Below are 20,978 nucleotides of genomic sequence, written 5' to 3' on the forward strand. Positions count from 1 at the left end.
GAGGACCTGGTGTCTGTTCCACCAGAATCACGAGGAATAACTTATGTTACCTAACAAGGTATTCACGGCAGCCCTGCTGGTAATGACAAAAGATCGCAAAACTTCTGAACGGTCCAGAAATGGAGAGACTGGTTAAACAAATTACAGTACATGTAACAAAAGATTATTATAGTGGCAAATCCATATGTATGGCTAGGAAAGGCTAAGACATGCAATTCAGTGAAAAGCTAGGTATAGATCAGAGTTTAGCATGCTACCAATTGTGTAAAAAAAAGGGGGGGGGAATATAACTACTTCTAGTTTATAAATGCACAGACTGTCTCTGGAAGGATACTCATGAGACTAGTAATGGTGCTTGTCTCTGGGGAAAGAGGGTAGGAGGGAGGATGGGAAGGAAACTTACTTTTAACTAGATACTTCTGGGGACTATTTAAATTTTTAAAAACTATTCATTCCTTCAACCAACAAATAAGCATCAAGAACTTAGTTTATGGCAGCCCTGTTCTGGGCCATGGTTCTAGAGAGCGAAGAACAAGATAGAGAAGACCTCTGCCCTTGTAAAATTTAAATTCTGGCAGAGGAATAGGTAGGCAAACAAATAGATACCAGTGATATCCTGAGATATGAAAACAGGGTGATAACACAGTGAGGAAGCAGGTGGCTATCAGAGCAAATATGGGGAGGGCAAGAAGGTGACATTTCAGCAGAGATCATTCCCTGGTGGAATAAATAAAATAAATAAAAATAAATGGTGTCACAACAACAAAAAACCTGAGAATTGCAATGAAAGGGAAAGCCTAAAATTAAAGTTTCAAATAACTCTTAATTCCAAGCAAATAAATAAACACCAAACAACTTAAGTTCACCTGTAACATGAGAGGGGGAAAACGGACAGCTCTTTCCTAGAGGAGTAAGAAATTATTTGATTGTTCCTAGAAATCTTTACTTATAAACTAGACTGAACACAACTTGGTCTTTATTCAAATCCTAATAAGGTAACCTTATTTTGACAAAGAGACAGCAAGTCATTAAAAACTTTGGTTCAAGAATCATCTTGCTGGGGGCACCTGGGTGGCTCAGGTGGTTAAGCGGCTGCCTTTAGCTCAGGTCATGATCTCAGGGTCCTGGGATTGAGCCCCGCATCGGGCTCCCTGCTCAGCGGGGAGCCTGCTTCTCCCTCTCCCTCTGCCCCTCCACCTGCTTGTGCTTATTCTCTCTCTGTGTCAAATAAATAAATAAAATCTTAAAAAAAAAAAAAATCCTCTTGCTGAATAATCTTGGAAAAACAATTACCTCTTCTCATTTATTTCCCTCTCATTTGGCTCCTGCTGAGATTAAATACCCATCTCAGTGAACACTAAGAAGTAGTATGAACCTTAAACTACTTTTTTCCCCTACCCAAAGATTAAGTTTACTGAGATTAAATGAGGAGGACAAAAGGGCAGGTGCATTCTCATTTCAAATTCTTAGTGGTCAGTGACCTTTCCAGAAGAGAAACATGGACTAGAACCAGAACCTCTATTCCCTGGGTCTACCCTCTGAGTGTTCATGCCACAGTCCTGTTCACCCATACCCTTGAGCTGCAGATATGGGACAGGGGACCTGAATTCTCACATGGGCATGCAGCACTTACCTGCTCAGAGCCGGCGCTGTGAATCACAGGCTGATTGGCAAGGGACAGCAGAGATTCCACAGTTTCCAATTCCTGCTGGTAAAAGGTTTGCACTTTGTTCTCCACGAGGAATTCTTTGGCTCTTTCACTCAGCAAACACGTGAGATTGGCAAGGTCCAGGGTACCTGGATCGCTGCTGGGGGAAAAGTTTTTAAAAGCCCTGCAGAAAACTATCACCTCTGTTTCTTCTCGGTGTGCATAAAACAGAAATTCAGCTGGGAAATGTTGACACTATATTGATGTTTGTTTGATTGATTGAAGTATAGCTGACACCCAATTTTAAATTAATTTAAGGTATACAATATAGCAATTGACAAGTCCATACTATGCTACATTCACAAGTCTGGCTACCATCTGTCACCATTCAATACTATTACAATACCATTGACTGTATTCCCTGTGCTGTATCTTTTATCCCTATGACTTCTTCATTCCACAACTAGAAGCCTGTATCTCCTGCTTTCCTTCACCCATTTTGTCCATCCCCGCCCCCCCCCCACTCCTCCCCTTTGATGGACCCTTAGGTTGTTTCCATATCTTGGCTACTGTAAATAATGCTGCAATAATCACGGAGGTGTTTTTTGAATTAGTGTTTTTGTTTTCTTTGGGTACACACCCAGTAGTGGAATTACTGGATCATATCGTATTTCTATTTGTAATTTTTTGATTTTTTATTTTTAAATTTTTTGATTTTTTCAAAAGGATTTTTAAACCTTCCCCCATTGTATATTTTTGCCTCCTTTGTTACAGATTGAGCACAAAAACATGGATTCATTTCTGGGCTCTCTATTCTGTTCCACTGAACTATGTGTCTATTTTTGTGTCAGTACCATACTGTTTTGATCACTGTGGCTTTGTAGTATATCTTAAATCTGGGATTGTGATACCTTAAGCTTTGTTCTTCTTTCTCAAGATTGCTTTGGCTCTTTGGGTCGTTTGTGGTTCAGTACAAATTCTAAGATTATTTGTTCTAGTTCTTTGGAAAATGCTGTTGATATTTTGAAAAGGATGCACTGAATCCATAGATTGCTTTGGGTAGTACGGACATTTTAACAGTATTAATTCTTCCAACCCATGAGCATGGAATATCTTTCCATTTGCGTCACCTTCACTTTTTCTCATCAATGTTTTATAGTTTTCAGAGTATAGGTCTTTCACCTCGTGGTTTTTTCCTAGGTATTTTATTCTTTTTGGTGCAACTGTAAATAGAATTGTTTTAATTTTTCTTTCTGCTACTTTGTTATTAGTGTATAGGAATGCAACCAATTTCTGTGTATTAATTCTATATCCTGCAACTCTACTGAATTCATTTGTAGTTTTAATAATTTGTTTTGGTGGAGTCTTTAGGATTTTCTATGTATAGTGTCATGTCATCTGCAAATAGGGACAGTTTAACTTTTTCCTTACCAATTTGGATGCCTTTTCTTTCTTCTTCTTGTTTGACTGCTGTGGCTAGGACTTCTAGTACTATGTTGAATGAAAGTGCCAACAGTGGATTTCTTGTCTTGTTTCCAGTGAGTATGATGTTAGCTGTGGGTTTTTCATATATGGCCTTCATTATGCTGTGTTCCCTCTAAGCTCACTTTGTTGAGAGTTTTTATCATGAATGCTGTTGAATTTTGTCAAATGCCTTTTCTGCATCTATTGAGATGATCATGTGACTACTGAGAAGATCATGCGACTCTCATCCTTTGTTTTATTAATGTGGTGTCTCATGTTGATTGATTTGTAAATATTAAACAATCCCTGCATTCCCAGAATAAATCCCACGTGATCATGGTGAATGATCCTTTTAATGTATTGTTGAATGCAGTTTGCTAGTATTTTGTTGAGGATTTTTTTTTTTAAGATTTTATTTTTTTATTTGACAGAAAGAGACACAGCGAGAGAGGGAACACAAGCAGAGGGAGAGGGAGAAGGAGGCTTCCCGCTGAGAAGGGAGCCCGACGTGGGGCCCGATCCCAGAACCCATGACCTGAGCCGAAGACAGACACTTAACGACTGAGCCACCCAGGCGCCCCTTTGTTGAGGATTTTTGCATCCATGTTCATCAGGAATATGGGCCTGTAGTTGTCTTTTTTTGTAGTGTGTCTGTCTGGTTTTAGTGTCAGGGTAATGCCTGCTGCATAGAATTTATTTGGAAGCTTTCCTTCCCCTTCTATGTTCTGGAATCATTTGAGGAGAATAGGTATTAACTCTTTTTTAAATGTTTGGTAGATTTCACCTGTGAAGCCATCTGGTCCTAGACTTTTGTTTGTTGGGAGTGTTCTGACTACTGATTTAAATTCGTTACTGTAATGCGTCTGTTCAATAATAACACTTGTTTTTGACATAAAGGGCAATTCGTACAGTGAGCTCTGTGCGGTCATTTAAAAGGATGAGGCAGGACTACAGCAGCTATAATATTCATGCAAGATTTGGGGGAAAAAGTCAAGCTGAATAGTATATAAGCTGTGTTCCCATTTTTATTAAAAGGCAAATGATGGGGCGCCTGGGTGGCTCAGTCATTAAGCGTCTGCCTTCGGCTCAGGTCATGATCCCAGGGTCCTGGGATCGAGCCCCACATCAGGCTCCTTGCTCAGCGGGAAGCCTGCTTCTCCTTCTCCCACTCCCCCTGCTTGTGTTCCCTCTCTCGCTGTGTCTCTCTCTGTCAAATAAAATCTTTAAAAAAAAAAAGCAAATGACAACCCATAAAATATATGGGTGAATGTTCATGCTTGTATATGCACAGAAGAAAAATGTCTAAAAGGATACGCATCAACCTACGAATGGTGGCAACCTTGGGGTAATGGTACTGAGGCAGGAAAATGGGGAACTTCCACTTTGTTACTTTCTACAGGTCTAGAGTTTGGTTTTTTTTTTTAACATACATTTTTTGAATATATAATATATATATGTTAAAAAAATTAAAGTGGGGGGGTGCCTGGGTGGCTCAGTCAGTTAAGCGGCCGACTCTTGCTTTTGGCTCAGGTTGTGATTTCGTGGTCCTGAGATAGAGCCCCGCATCAGGCTCTCTGCTCAGTGCAGAATCTGGTTCAGATTCTCTCTTCCTCTCCCTCTTTAAATCTTTAAAAAAAAAAATTAAAGGGTACACAGTGAAGTCTCCTTTCTATCCTCCTTGCAGCTCCCCCCTGTAGGCAGAGGCCATTATTGGTTTTCTGCCCCCGCTCAGAGTCCTTTGATGAGGACACTAATGAGTATGCATGTATTCTTAGTCCTCCTGCACCCCCCGGCCCCACACACACACAAGAAAGTAAAATCATCCCTGGTTGGGAATGATGGGTATCATTTTTTACAGTTTCTTGTTATAATGTGTCATTGTGTAGTATTTTGACTATGAGGTTTCATGGCAGCTTTCTTGCCTTGGGGCTCATTGAGCTCCTTGGATCTGTGCATTTATAGTTTTCAGCAAACCTGGAAAAACTTCATCCATTATTTCTTCAAATACATTTTCTCTGCTCCCTGCACTCCTCCAGGGACTCCAATTACACATACACTTTCCTCCCAAGAACCCTAGAATATCTGTACTATTATTATCTTCACCTTGCAGGTAAGAAAATGAAGCCACATGGGGAGTAAGCAGACTTGCCCAGGGCCCCTCCATGAGTGTGGACAGCTCAGGATTTGAACCCTGGCCTACCCCAGCATCTGGGTTCCCGCTGCTTGGCTTACTGCCATCAATACATCTTTAGCAGTGAGAGGCCACAGCTTACCTTTCTTGCTCTAGGGCTGGACTGCAGAAAGGCTGGTCATAAACTTTCCTGTAGATACTGGGCAGCTCAAGCATCCTTGCGATTTGAATGTTACACACGGGATCTTCTACTTTATCTAATAAGCCATGGGGAAAACATGCCATAGAAATTACAATGAGATCAGCTCTCTCCAGGGTCCTGGAGAGAGGACCTGCTGCTAGGCACCCAGTGGGTCTCCTTCCCTATGGGTGCCCAAGGATCATACATCCTAGATGCACTAAATGGTTCCCAGTCATCCTTTGAGAGGGAATGCAACGCCCTCAGCATCACAGGCCTGTCCGGCAGCAGACTGGAACCAGGGAAAGCACTTTCGCTTATGCACTCATCTGTTACAATGGCAAACAACAGGGGCCATCCGTGGGATTTCCAACCAAAATCAGCCAGAGTCCTGCAAAACGTATCCCTCAGAGGATGTGGGACGATCGTTATTTCCAATTAGCTGTTTTCCTTCAAAGCTAATGGACTCAGTGGTATTCAAGAAATCGCCATCATTTTAAAGAATATGAACACTCTGCCCTAAATGGACTGACACACAGAACTTCAAAGTACTTTAAACTCTGATGTGGCCCAAATAAATTTGCCAGATATATATAATAAATCATTTGTTTTCTTCCCCCATTTCTAGTTACTGCTCTTCAAAATAAAGTTAAAAATGCTGTTTTTCTAAAGAAAGCCTGTTATGAAATATAATTTCGTCCAGTAAAGAGTCACATCTTCTTATCTGAACTTTTTCGCCGTTTGACTCCAGCTAACCCAGGGTTTACTGGACACACACCCAGCATAACCACCAATTTGGCAGAGGTAACTTGTGCTTACAATAAGTGGTGACACGAATCTCTCGCTCCTCTCTGTACGTGTGGACATAACCTCTGATCTGGATAATGTCCCCAATTTCTATCTTTGTCTTCTGCTCAATGGTGTCTTGCAGCTTCTTAAGCTGTGAGGTTAAGTTCAGCTCCCCTAGAGCTGCAGCAGCTGTAGTTGCTATAGGGCCGGAAGAGACAAACGCATAACACAGTCACTCCACTGCATGTGTGACACAGTTCTGGGTTGAGACCAACATAAGACACCTATTCCTTCTACTTCTGATTAGCGGCTCTACTGTCAGAAATCTGCACACCCTTCTGAAATCCTCTGCTGAACAGAAGGCATAAGCTGTAATTATTCAAAAGTAGGCTGAAGGGAACAGAGTCTAGGAGGCCTGATAACCCAAGTGAGAAAGTTCTGGCAGGGCTCCGACAGGTTCTCCCCTGCTCCTGCGTTGCCAGCGCATTCAAAGGGCTCTACGTGGTCCTGAGCTGAGTTCTGGGTTTGGTGGCAACAGCTCTCAACAACCCTTTCAAGTGTCCTTGCAGGAAGACAAGTCTGGCACAGGGGAAAAGGGGACCCAGATCTCCATCTGCAGTTGTTTATGGGGAAGGCGAATATGCCTCAGGCTGATTTCCCACCTAGGTACTCAACACCCTAATCTCTCGCCTCTCATCTGTGTTGGGTAACTGGGGTAATCCCACGCTCTCTCTCTTTCTCTCTCTCACACACACACACATTCTCATACCACTTAAAACTGAAAGCTTAAGCAACTTCATGGTGAAAATAACCCAATGCACTTTCAATTCTAAATAATTTCTATCACTTAAGTTTAATTTCAAGTTGTATTAAATAGTAAGAAGCATAGCCGAGAATATCTGGGAACCATAGGTGCTGTTCTGAGGACCTGACGCTGCATTAGCACATCTCATCCTCACAACTACACCTATTTATTATTAGCCCCATTTTATAGAGGAGGACACTGAGTCACAGAAAGGTCAAGCAACTTGCACAAAGTAGAACAACTAGCTAGCAACAAAGCTGGAGTTTGAACCCAGGTGGTCTCTGACACCAGCACCTTCCTGTTTATTCTCTGCTGCCTGCCCTGTGAGCATACTCGTATTTTCCAGTTACAGCTAGTGTGTGTAAACAATTCGACGTTCTGATTTTCTGCCTGGCTCAAGTTCAGATACACACATGTATCCACAGAATCTATACAACTCGAGCATTTTAAAAAATCATGGAGCACTGGCATGTTAATATACCACAGTTTGATGAGCTAGTCTCATTAAATATCCCATTCTCCCCCCTTTTTGTAATTTTTTATTTCGGCTTTAATCACCTGCACTGGATGCGGCTTAGAGGTCAGCGCTTGGGTAATGGAGTCAGACAGGCCGGGCTGAAATCTCCACTCACTTCCTACCAGCTCTGCGACCGTGGGCAGGCTGTTAACCTCACGGCGCCAGGGTTTCCTCAACTGTGAATTGGGGGTAACAAGAGAGTCCACCTCACACACAGAGTTGTTGCACATGCTCTAAGTTAACCCTTACATCATGAGCTTGGCATGATGTCAGATCCACAGGAAATGGTCTATAAATGTCAGCTATTTGTAAAAATGAATAATGAAGCCCTCTAGACAAAATTATTGTGTTTTCCTTGGGGTCTTTTGTTGGGAATTACTGGACAGAAAAGTAAAAACAGGTTTACAGTTCATTACATATTGTCAGAATGTTTGCCAGAAAGAAACAATCAAACCGTTCTGTTTTGACAAGGTGTCAAGGCGCATTTGCAGCTCCTACACCGGCTTCCGTCACGTGGATGTTTAGTACCTTAAAAAATACGTAATGATTCCATGATGTTTTATTTTTGCTTTTAAACGCCAGACAGCCTCTGTGTTTTTATATAAGATGATCTGCTCTCTGCATTTCTTTACGTGTGAGAAATCATCTTGTGCATTCTATGTATCCTTCATGTCTTTTTTTAGGGAAGCTTTATCAGTTCTGCTAATTACATCCACTCCCCCCATTCCACTGCTTTTCTGTGCTTTTTGGATTTCATTTTACTACCTAAAAGTTTGAAAAGATGTTTAGTCTATCCCACTGCCACTGATGGTAGTTTTCGGGGCTTTAACAGCTAGGGACTTATCAGAGTTTAACACGTAAACCCCATATTTGCTGCGATAAACACACAACTCCATCTTCTTTACGTTGTCATGTAAGCTGGAAGATACGGATCAGAGTCACCTCTTTTAAAAATATTTTTATCTACCTGAGCCAACATTTGTTAAATGCTGATTTATTTCCTGCTCTTGTTTTATTTCTGGCTTGTCATATACTTAGTGTTCCTATAATGAATGAACAAATCTCCCTATTAGCCTATTGATCCCATTGTCTTTTTAATCTTATACAACTTAGATGACTGTGGCTTTGTAAAGTGCCACGGCATTACTTTTCTTTTACCGCATCTACTCTATCAGGGGAAACAGCAACCTAGGGAGCACAGAGCACCAACACCTAGGAATCTAGAATACCATCGGCATTAATGGTACTCAGCTGACCGGCTTTCTTCAGAAAATACCCAGGTGTTACTTTTTAAAAGGTTTATTCCATCTGTGTTCCTGTCCCCTCAAGCCGTCTTGTATTTAGGCTGAATTTAAAACACATCATAATAAATGTTTCCTACAGCACTGCTGAAATGATCAGACTGGCGGCCAGTCTGAGAATGAGGCCCAGCTTTCATTTAAAGGGTGAGCCAAACTGCCGAAAGAACGGCTCAAGTTCTGTAATTTGGTGAATCTAATGAGACGGCTGGAGCCTGACGGAATTTCATTTTAAGTAGCCTATTCCACGCTGGAAAGATAAACCCCCTCTAAAGTTATAGTATCAAGGGCCAGGCTTTCTTAACTTTTCTCATAAGCTAGTCTAAATGGTACACTCAACAGGACATTTATAGGAGTTAATAGCTTATTCTCAATTACCTTAACGGACTGCAACATGATTTTGACTCAGGCTGAATTTTGTTGAAAAAAATTAGTCTCCATTGGCCACGTTCCAGGGGAAAGCTTTTAAATTGAGGGCAGTTAAATGAAAAGGAGAGAATGGGCTAGTCGGGAATAATTTAAAAATCTCACTTCATATATAACATGACGAGAATCATTTTCGGGCTTTTTCCTTGTATTCTTACCCTCTCTTTTTATTCTCAAAGCAATTTCCAATTAAGGCTACCCACTGTGACTGTTCACCTATTCAACTACTTACAAATATTTTAAAAATCTTACTCTCAGTATTAGTAGACATTTTATAAGAGTTATACAATATTCCTAATGTCATTCTTTAAAAAGAAAAAGTTGATTTTGAAAATTAAAACAATGTCTAAAACAGGAGTCTGCAAGCTACAGCCCATGGGCCAAATCCATCCACAACCTGTTTTTGTAAATAAAGTTTTACTTTACTGTGCGTACTGTGTGTGGCCGCTTCTGTGTTACTATGGCAGAGCTGAGCAGCTGAGGTGCAGACCAGAGCGCCCTCAAAGCAGAAAACATTTACTATCTGACCCTGTACAGAAAAAGTCTGCTGCTCCATAGCCTGAAACAAGTACATATATTCAAACGACACCCTCTGATTGAGGGTTTGATGACACAAAAACCATAAATCTGCAAATGATTTTAATACCCTAGACATATATGAAAATTCAATTATCTGATTGTCCTATAGATTTATTTCTTGCCTCTGAGACAGCTGCATAAAAATCTGCTGTCAGGGGCACCTGGGTGGCTCAGTCGTTAAGCGTCTGCCTTCGGCTCAGGTCATGATCCCAGGGTGCTGGGATCGAGTCCCGCATCGGGCTCCCTGCTCAGTGGAGAGTCTGCTTCTCCCTCTCCCAGTCCCCCTGCTTGTGTTCCTGCTCTCGCTGTGTCTCTCTCTGTCAAATAAATAAATAAAATCTTAAAAAAAAAATCTGCTGTCATTCTCAATTTTTTTTATCTACAAAATATCCTAAACAAAGCAGTGCCAATGATTAAGATGTTCCCAAATTAGGAAATGAACACTGAAGTTATAGGAAACTGATGGCCAAGTTCTAAATGTAAATACGTCAGAAAATTAAGCCAAGGAGCATTCCACTGGTCAGGATGGTCAAAGTAGGAAGCTGAGATTCTGGCAGGTAATGGCGGAGAGGAAAGACACCGTGTATCACCCAAGGAGCCAGACACCAGACGTTAGATAGAAGAGCAGACAGTATTTCATGTGCCACTGTGTATGGCACCGCACTGTGTATGCTGCCAAACAGAAAGACAAGGTCGCAATTGCTGTAGCTTCTCTAGAACCAAAAATGATCACCAGTATTGCCCAGTATTTTTTTTATTATGAACTTAAAAAAACTACCTAAGGCCTATTAAAATGTACTCAAGGAATTCCAAATGCTGTTTCAGTTATAGTCAATGTGTTCAACATACAATTTTAAAGTGTCTTTTTGGGGCGCCTGGGTGGCTCAGTCAGGTTAAGCATCTGCCTTCAGTTCATGATCTCAGGGTCCTGGGAACAAGTCCCGCATCGGGCTCCCTGCTCAGCGGGGGGGTCTGCTTCTCCCTCTCCTTCTGCCCCTCCCCCCCACTCACGCTCTCACTTACTCGCTCACACACACCCTCTCTCTCAAATAAATAAAATCTTTAAGAAAAAAAGTTTCCTTTCAGTTTATATTATTCAATGGTTAACTTCGAAGGAATCCTATTTTACCTTCTCATCAATTTTAGAATTTCTGACATCTTTGAGATTTCAGAAAATCTGGATTGTGGCAGCACAGAAGTTAGTGGGCAATCACGTAAAAGCAAAAATCTCCAAAACTTTCTTTGGTCAAGGGATACGCCTGGAGCATGGGGATTCTGACCTCACTGGCAATTAGGCTAAAACATCTTGACTTCCGTAATAACTACCACGGTAAAAAGGAAATGCTCAAATTCCCAGCAACCTAGTCACGCTCCTGCAGGCTCGGTAGGAAGTGAGCACCAGAGAAGACGGGAGAAAGAAACACAACTAGCTCTTCTATGACGTCAGTCTGCAGAGGAGCCAGATCTGCAGTTGATCCACAGATTTCACCCGTGGACAAATGCGAACATTCAGCCCTACAGCTGTTCTGATGAGCCACCCTGAGTAAAAAAAGTAAAGGACTGTCAAATAAAAGTACCTGATGAAGACTCAGTATTGTTCGACTTTTTCCAGCAGATGCAATTTATAACTCCAGTGCTGTCATCTACTGCAAGAGAAGCAGAAAAGGGCAAAAGAGAGATTTGGGCACTGTTAGTGAATTCGCAGATCGTCATTGCATTCGGCCATACCCCAAAGTGACATTTTTCAACAGCCCGGTCTGGGAACTGCTTGTCTGCATGGGTCGCTGGCATACGAGAGCCTAGCGGAAGGTAGTCAACATTTCACTTACCCTGCCTCTCCTAAAAAACGGTGTCCTCAGGAAGTTAAGTACAAAAATCTCAATGAATGCTCACATACAAAATCGGCTTTGCTCTCCCACCGTGAAGCAAGAGTGTGCTGACACAGCCCGTGGCTGAGAGGACTCGGGGCGCAACCTTCTCTCACTGTCTGCTCTTTCACTAGCTCGATGACTTCCCAAGACAAAGCATCCCAAATTTCCTGACCCGCACGTCTCTTTGTGAATGAGCTTCTGCCCCGTCCTTAACACTGAAGGGGACGTAAGGAAAGCCAACTATACTGCAGAAGAGCAAAGTTTTGTTTTCATAATGGAAAATAATTATATTTTGATCACATAAATAATTTTGGCTTATTTTATCCCTAGTGCAACACACACACACAGAATTTCCATTGCACTTGGATTTATAACTGCAGAGGAACTGGAGATGTTTGCTATGAGAGGTGTTTTCTCTTTGTCTAATTTCGGAAAACTCAAAAAAAGAGATCAGTGGGCTTAATGATTTTTTAAAAAATCATCAGTGAGACTGTTGTAAATGCACATGTAATACAGAATGTAAGGCAAATTTTTTATTGCTTGTTTAAACCTGAGTTGAAAGCAGAAGCCAAGAAAAATATTTCTTATACTAAAATAAATTCTAAATAGATTTTATTAAATGTAAAACAGGTAAACTTAAAAAAATAAGAAGAAAATATGGGTAAATACTTTTGAATCTTGGGCTTATAGTTGGTGGGAAGAGACTTCTTTAAGCAGACCTGAAAATCAGAACTCATTTTTAAAAGTCTGATATAGATGACCAATTAAAAATTAATACCGTATAGCAATTTTCTAAATGATAGGGCTAGTGTCTTAAAGTATAATGAGCTCACACAGGGGCACCTGGATGGATAAGTCAGTTAAGCGTCTGACTCTTGATTTTGGCTCAGGTCATGATCTCAGGGTTGTGAGATCGAGCCCCGTGTCTGCACTCAGCACTGAGTCTGCTTGAGATTCTCTCTCTCCCTCTGCCCCTCCCCCTTCAAATAAATAAATAAATAAATAAATAAATAAATAATAAATAGCTCATACAAATGAATAAAGAAAAGTCCAAGACCACCAGAGAAAAAATGTCAAGGAAAAAGAACACATAATTTATGGAAGATATAAAAATGGCCAAATAAACATGTGTGAGTACACTAAACTCATTAGTTACCGGAAAAAGAACTTAAATAATTTCTCAACTATTAGAATGACAAACATTAAAAATATTGATACCCTCATATGCTGTTAGTGGGAGTGTAAATTTCTATCAAATTTCTAAAGAGCAAGTTTGGAAATGTGTTGAATTTTTAAATGTGTATGCCCTTTGACTTAGTGATTACTTCTAGGAATTTATCCTGAAGAGAAAAACAGAATACACACACAGATTTATACATCTTGTATAAGGCTGTTTGCTGCAACATTGTTTATAATGCTGTTAGTTGGAGATACCCTAAATGCTTATAAATATGGAACTGGTTAAATAAATTACAATGGCATACCATATGAGAATAAAAAGTTATAGTGAAGATTTATGTTCATTGCTGTTAAAAGATATTCATGCCTCATTTTAAAAAAGAAATCTTATATCTAATTTGTGTAAAACATTAAATAGCGTATTTTGACAGAAATGATTTTAAGACACTGAAATGATAATAGCAGTTTTTTTTGGAGTGTTGGAAAGGAACTCCACACTGAATGTACATGCTGACTGTAAGCCTCATTTCGGAAATATTAAGAGAAAGAAATATGCATAATAGTACAAGGAAATAAGACATATCTATATTTCTCCAAATAGGAACAAGGGAAAAACATTAGGAGGGATGTTCACCCAAACATTGACATTGTTTTTATCTTATTTATAGAGTTTCATATAATTTTTATGTACTTCAGTAAAATTTTCTCCAGTTTTAAATTTTATAATGAGTATCATTTTAAAATAAATCAATAAGGACATTCTGAGTTAAAAAAACAAACAAACTGTATGACACCTCTAGGCACACCACTTCTCTGCCAGTGTAAAATTCTGGTTTATCATGTAAAGTAAAAAAATATGAGCACATGAACATTTGTTCTAGAAAATGTGAAGACACTGATGGTAGCCTCCCAGGATTCTAGGTCTGAGCCTGAGCTGCTGTCACGTGCTGAGTGCTCTGGGCACGGCCACCAGACCCTCAGACCTTCTGGTCTGTAAGGCCTCCTGGCAGGTGCTGTGCCCTGGCAGCCTGAGGTCTGGCTGCTGGAATGCCCCGGAAGGGGAGCATCCTTGCAGAGCCGCACAACATCCGCCCCAGTTGGGCAGCACTGCCTGGGCTGCTGGCCTTTTGTTTCAGCAATGGAATGAGTCAGTGGGAACAGGAAACAGCCCCCAGGCCAGGACGATGGTGAGTCAGGTGGAGCAGGACCCAGGACAGCAAGGAGTGGCCGCCTGGCCGGTGGCCCAAGAGCCAAGCTGGCCCTGAGGATAGCAGGGAGGGTGCAGCTCTCCCCTGAACAGGCCTCACAAGAACTCAAGTTCTTTCTACTCTCAATTACTCCAACCTTCAGATGCTTTTCGGTTTCCCACTGCCCACAGATGTGTCCTGTTCTTCTAACATCCACCCTAAAGAGAACATTTATTGGGGAATAGTCACACCTATCTCCTTAATCTTTTTTAGAATGGGAAAGGGGTTAAGTGAAGCCCCTTCACGTCACAGGTACAATAATTGGCCTGGTTTCAGGGCCAGGACGAACATCCTCAAACAGCCTCTTTCATGTGACCTGAAAAATAGAAAATCGAAGACCAGATCGGCTCTCTGCTCCTCCGCATCCGACAGACAGCCGCATCTTCCGGCGCAGGGCCCCAGCATCCCTGAGACACGATGGGGAAGGTCAGAGTAAACGGATTTGGCCCTATTGGGTGCCTGGTCACCAGGGCCACTTTTAACTCTGGCAAAGTATCAATGACCCATCGCTGACCTCAACAACATGGTCTACACACTCTAGTATGATTCCACCATGGCAGATTCCATGGCACAGTCAAGGCTGAGAACTGGAAACTTGTCATCAACGGAAAGCCCATCTCCAACTTCCAGGACTGAGATCTTGCCAACATCAAACGGGGTGATGTGGTGCTGAGTCTGTAGTGGAGTCCACTGGGGTCTTCACCACCATGGAGAAGGCTGGGGCTCAGCTGGAGCGTGGGGTCAAGAGGGTCATCATCTCTGCTTCTGCTGATGCCCCCATGCTTGTGATGGGCATGAACCATGAGAAGCAGGACAACTCCCTCAAGATTGTCAGCAGTGCCTCCTGCACCACCCACTGCTTGGCCCCTCTGGCCAAGGTCATCCATGACAACTCTGCCATCGTGGAGGGACTCATGACCACGGTCCATGCCATCACTGCCACCCAGAAGACCACAGACAGCCCCTCTGGGAAGCTGTGGTGTGATGGCTGAAGGGCTGCCCAGGACACCATCCGTCCTGCTACCGGTGCTGCCAAGGCTGTAGGCAAGGTCATCTCTGAGCTGAACAGGAAGCTCAGTGGCACGGCCTTCCATGTCCCCACCCTCAATGTTTCAGTCGTGGATCTGACCTGCCACCTGGAGAAAGCTGCCAAATATGACGACATCAAGAAGGTTTTGAAGCGGGCATCAGAGGGTCCCCTCAAGGGCATCCTGGGATATACTGAGGACCAAGTTGTCTCCTGCGACTTTAACAGTGACTCCCACTCTCCCACCTTGAATGATGGGGCTGGCGCTGCCTTCAATGACCACTTCGTTAAGCTCATTTCCTGGTACAACAATCAATTTGGCTACAGCAACTGGGTGGTGAGCTTTATGGTCCATATGGCCTCCAAGGAGTAAGAGCCCCCTTGGACCAGCAGCCCCAGTGAGAGCAAGAGGAAGAGAGAGACCTCAGCTGCTGGGGAGTCCTCGCCCCAATTCATCCCCCAACATACTTATAATCTCCTGACGTCTACAGAGTTTCCATCCCAGAACCCCATGAGAAGGGGAGCGTTTGGGGAGCGCTACTTTGTCATGTACCATCAATAAAATATACTGTCCCCAGCAAAAAAAAAAAAGACAAAGTTGATTTCTGGTGCAGGGGTGGGTGGTGAGGTGATGGGAGAGAGAAAAATCAAATTGAGTTATATGGAGACTATACACCACAAATGGAATCAGTAAATAGATTGGGCCTATAAACCTCCATCAGTGGAACCCTGAGCAAGTGACTGAGCCTTATTTTCCTCATCTACAAAATGGAAAGAACATCTGTCCTTTCTATTTCAAAACATTAGGGGGAGAATAGCACTAAATTTCACATGTAAAAGTGCTTTGTAACCTGAAATTATTACTTCATCACTGGTATTTGGAGAGGAAGTACTTTGTTACACTACAGAAAATGTACTTGACCACAGCTGAGTATGCTTTAGGAAACTGGTGAATACTTACTGAATTGTCTGGAGAAAAACAGAACCAATACCTTTGGTAAAATAAAACCGAGAAGAAATCCAGTATGGGGATACCTGACAAGATGATCCCTTTCAGAGTTTAAAAAAATATATGCTGGGGAAAAGAAGAAGGCATGAGAAACCTCACCCCTCACATATTCTTTCATAAGCACGAGACAATCATCTTCAGGAAAATGAATACGTGTTGAAGACATGCAATGACATTGCATCTATACTATACGTTATCTATCACGCGCAGACCGCCAGTGAAATGTTCTTTGTCCCCTAGTTCAACTGCCTTCTCTCTTTCCACAAGTAGAGCAAGGACACAAACCCAGGGCAACACAACAGAGAGCAACACTGTCAATTACAGCAAAGGTTTAGGATCCAAAGTTAAGCTTCCCACAAAATATCTAGCCTGGCCTCTTAACTCCAGAGACTCTAAGGGCTGCACAAGGCAACAGATGAAAATGCTTACACATTAAACTCAATGACAAAAATCAAGACGACACTAATGGCTCGTGTCCAAACTATAGAAATCCTTTATTTAGTTTGTATCATCACGAGGGAAGGGAAATTTTCTGATAATGGATATTCACCCCTGAGTACCATAAGGCTCTTTAAAAATACTGTTCTGAATATAAATCTTATCAATTATTTTTCATACCTCCCTGTCTTCTTGAAGAGTCTTCCTTAACATTAATCTGGCCTTTTTATTTTTAAAGGTATCAATATAAACATCTGCTACCATCCATTGCTATTTATAGCTACACCCTCGGGTATCAGGTGTCTGTCCCTTACCAACCAGAGATCCTAGATGGTCGTATTTTAATTTTTCTAACTCCCCATCAGCTGTCATTTGACAGTATTCATCAGCATCATTCCTACCTTTTGCCTCATTTTACACTTAGTCCATGTCGGTGGCTCGAAGGGGCTCCTAATAAAGGACAAGTGCATGGGCTCTGTGGGTCCCCAGCTGCTCTGAAAGGCGTTAGTTGCTTCAAATGCAATGTTCAGCTAAGTGAGGTCCTTCCACAAAAACTCAATGTCAGGCACAATTTTTCTTACCTCCGTAACTGTAGAAAGCATCTTTTTCTTTCCTTCCAATTACAGTTCCCAGGATCTCTACCTGCTTTATTGGGTGCCCATTGTAAAAAAATACACCTGAAATTAAAAAAAAAAAAATCAGTCCTTGACAAATGGCAGGCCCCAAGAAATTCAGACGTCTTTTCCTTAAGGGTCCAAAGTAGAAAGTTTGGCTTTAATGAAGTTTGTCCTAATGCAGAAAAGAGAAAACCAATGTTGTCCAACTAGATTTGGTTAATCTTCTTTCCACTTGTGAAAATGAAATGTGCCTCCTTGTGGACCTCTCACAACGGGCCTGAAAACAGTCATTAGATTTTGAGATGAAATCTATTTTGAGGGACTGCAAAAGGAAAGAGAGGAAATCACAAGAAAGGCTTCTTTGACTTCTTTACTAGCACTTTTCTAGGAAGCCAGTCATCATTTCTATGAATTAGCAGTGATTTTGTTGTTTTTTTTTTAAAGAGAAGATAATTAGGTTACAAAACGCTGCTCTTTGGAGCCAGCAGATTACAAATCAAAAACTTCTCTCTTAAAAAAAAAAAATTATTTGAGAGAGAGGAAGAGCGAGCACATGTGTTCAAGTGAATGGGGGGGAGGGGCAGAGGGAGAGAATCTTCAAGCAAACTTCCCGCTGAGTGTGGAGCCTGATGCCGGGCTTGATCCTACAACCCATGAGATCACGACTTGAGCCAAAACCAAAAGTCAAGTTGGACGCTAAACCCACGGAGCTACCCAGGTGCCCCCCCCTTCTCGTTTTTAAAACTATTTTCAAAACCCAGACAGATGCCAGCAGGCAGGTTCCTGCCAGGGGGGAAACCTGAGAGGATAAACCTTACATTAATACCCAGATGCCTGTTTTGGACCTGGGAAGGAAAACAGACAGAGGGACTCCGGGCTGCAGGGAGTCCCTGATTCCACCCCCAGGTCCCAGTGCTGTCCTGCCCTTGCAGAGCTTCCCATCTGCAGCCCCCCAGCACCCTGACCCTTTTGGCGTAAGCTACTTGCATGTGCATCTATCTCCTGCAGCTCATGAGTCCACACTAAAATCTTCTCCAGCCTGTTTTTCCCCCCATGATGGCTGAATTCTTTCCTTGCAGAAAGAGGCTGTAACCGTTTAAGTTAAGCAATTTCCTTTTTAAATAAAGATCTGACCTGTAAACAAACATTCCTCAGCACAGACATTTGGCCACCTCCTCCCTCCCCACCAAGCCTGGTCAGAGCCTCTCTTCTCCACATCCATGAGGTGGGGGGTGGGACAGACCTGTGGCCTGAACCCTGATGCCCTTCAAAATCCCCAGACTGGCCTCCGCTGACGGCTCTCTTGTATCCCATGTGGATAAAGGGGCTGGGGACGAGTCACTCAAGGAGAGTCCCAGAGGATGTATAAGGAGGCTCTGAGCCTCAGCCAGGTGAAGATTCTAGGAGAGTGAGATGTGGTTGGAAGGAAAACAATGGTGGCAAAATTAGCCTAAAGAAGGGCCCTCTCCCTGGCAGGGCATCCTTCTAACGATGACTTGCTGGATTAGAGACCACGAGCACAGGGCAACCGTGGGGGCTGTGAGCTGAAATGGCAGGACCAGACAAGGGAAGGAGCCGGAGTCACTGAGTCATCCCCGAAGGAGGGTCACCCCCTTCCAGGAACACAGGGTGAGTGGGTTCAAACTGGCTTCACAGAAAATCCATGCAATTTTTTTTTTTTTTTAAAGATTTTATTTATTTGAGAGAATGAGAGACAGAGAGCATGAGAGGGAGGAGGGTCAGAGGGAGAAGCAGACTCCCCGCCGAGCAGGGAGCCCGATGTGGGACTTGATCCCAGGACTCCCGGATCATGACCTGAGCCGAAGGCAGTCGCTTAACCAACTGAGCCACCCAGGCGCCCGAAAATCCATGCAATTTTAAGAGCAGGAGAGTTCCAATCGACTTCTCCTGAGTTCTTAAGATTGATATCCAGGTCCCTTAGTTACTACCTTTGGTGAGGCCCTTGGGGCCTTTGCCACCACCTGCCTGCCTGACCAAACACAAAGGAAAAAGGGTGACTTCAGAGGGAGAGCCCTGCAGGACTGCTGTAAGCAAGCTCAAGACATCCCGACCGTAGGAAGAAGTCTAAATCGGGAGAATGAGCCTCCCCCTAGGGATGTGGGCACGGAGTCCTCTACCAAAGTGTACCCCAGCACCGTGCCCTGACCAATGCTAATGTGCAGAGAAGAGCTATGGCATGGCACTGTTCGGGTCTGCTATAGGGCTGGGGGGGCTTGGAGCGGCCTGAGCTCCAGGCTGTGCTCTGGCTGCAGCCAGCCCTTTCTGCTTCCCCAAATGCACTGACAGGTAATAACACTTTCTATTTGTGCACTGGGCAGAGCAAAGTTAGAGAGAACTGTTTTCTAGAACCTGACTGGCCTCCCCTACCCCATCTCAATGGATGGTCTGTCCTGGTTGCCAGGCGTTTCTTGGTATTAGAGAGAGAACACTCCACAGAGTTCCATGTGGTCAGTTGTGGCCCCCAGGACATTAGTAGTAGGAAGCAGAATGATGGAGGTCCCTGGACCCACTGGAGAGCCCACTGCCTATCCCGAAATGTCTCCCAGCAGGTCCTGGAGCCACTACAGGGTGCTCTGCTGGTGATGTCTGGAAACTCAAGACAGTCCCAGGACTCTTTGGGTTTCCCTGGGACACCCTGGTATGTGCTGCTATGGTAGTTTTTATAGTAAAGGGCCGACACACTTTGAGAAGGGAAGCAGAGCTAGTCAAAAGGTGTTCTGCCTGGGTTGCAGCATACGAAAAAGGTGATAAGACAGGACTAATGACACAAGCCAGTGAGGTCCTCAAGTCACCTGCGATGGAGGCCAATCCTCCAACATTACAAACTGTGCCGGGCCACTCGACAAAAATCTGAACAGGTCTTCACTTGAGGACACAACAGACGTCCTAAAAAAAAGCACAGAAAACGGAGCCCCCTAAACTTTTATCTTCTAGACTGACAATGGCCAGCCTTCAAGGGCAGACAGAGTCACTCAAAGATGCAAAAAATCCTTCCAATCGCAAGGAATTGATGCAGAAAACATCTCAAAAGCGTCTCTGAACAATGGAGAACAAATTCAGAAGAAAATAACACATGGGTCGAATCAAAACATTCAGAGAGGGCGCCTGAGTGGTTCAGTTGGTTGAGCATCTGCCTTCGGCTCAGGGCATGATCCTGGAGTCCTGGGATCGAGCCCCGCATCGGGCTCCCTGCTCAGCTCCCTCTGACCCTCCCCACTCTCATGCTCTCTCTCTCACATAAATAAATAAATCTTAAAAAAAAAAAAATGTTCAGAGAAAATCAACTGAGGAGAAAACACACTGCCTGGGAATAGAGAAGACACGTGTCCACGTGTAGAGAAACATGAACCACACGTATCAGGAGTGCAACCGAGCAGACGGCGGCCGGAGGCACGGACAAGAACTGGAGAGGACCACTTCCTCCTATCAACACAAGATTCTCTTCTATGACAAAAGAGCTAAAAAAAAAAAAGTTGGATGGCGGCTTTGTTGACTGAAAGAAAGCTCAGGAAGCAAAGAACAGAAAACAACCCAAACGGGGTGCCTGGGTGGCTCAGTCGTTAAGCATCTGCCTTCGGCTCAGGTCATGCTCTCAGGGTCCTGGGATCGAGCCCCACATCGGGCTCCCTGCTCCACAGGAAGCCTGCTTCTCCCTCTCCCACTCCCCCTGCTTATGTTCCCTCTCTCGCTGTGTCTCTCTGTCAGGTAAATAAATAAAATCTTTAAAAAAAAAA

The 20,978-nt window shown here is 43.2% G+C and overlaps 1 protein-coding gene across 7 annotated transcripts in view; it reads right to left on the minus strand.

The window, feature by feature from the left end:
* Positions 1–20,978, minus strand: part of STN1 (STN1 subunit of CST complex) — a 42,677-nt gene that overhangs the window by 17,004 nt on the left and 4,695 nt on the right. For 5 of the 7 annotated variants that reach the window (XM_032423224.1, XM_032423226.1, XM_032423223.1 and 2 more), the window contains 5 exons: positions 17,188–17,283; positions 11,413–11,481; positions 6,241–6,408; positions 5,386–5,500; positions 1,634–1,808 (listed from right to left, as the gene is read on the minus strand). In XM_032423224.1, coding sequence (XP_032279115.1) covers positions 1,634–1,808; positions 5,386–5,500; positions 6,241–6,408; positions 11,413–11,481; positions 17,188–17,283 — 623 coding nt within the window. The remainder of the gene's footprint in view (positions 1–1,633; positions 1,809–5,385; positions 5,501–6,240; positions 6,409–11,412; positions 11,482–17,187; positions 17,284–20,978) is intronic. The other 2 variants (XM_032423229.1, XM_032423228.1) reach the window with 2 other exon arrangements.

Source organism: Phoca vitulina, unplaced genomic scaffold (assembly GCF_004348235.1).
Source record: "Phoca vitulina isolate PV1807 unplaced genomic scaffold, GSC_HSeal_1.0 scaffold28, whole genome shotgun sequence".
Classification (NCBI taxonomy): domain Eukaryota; kingdom Metazoa; phylum Chordata; class Mammalia; order Carnivora; family Phocidae; genus Phoca; species Phoca vitulina.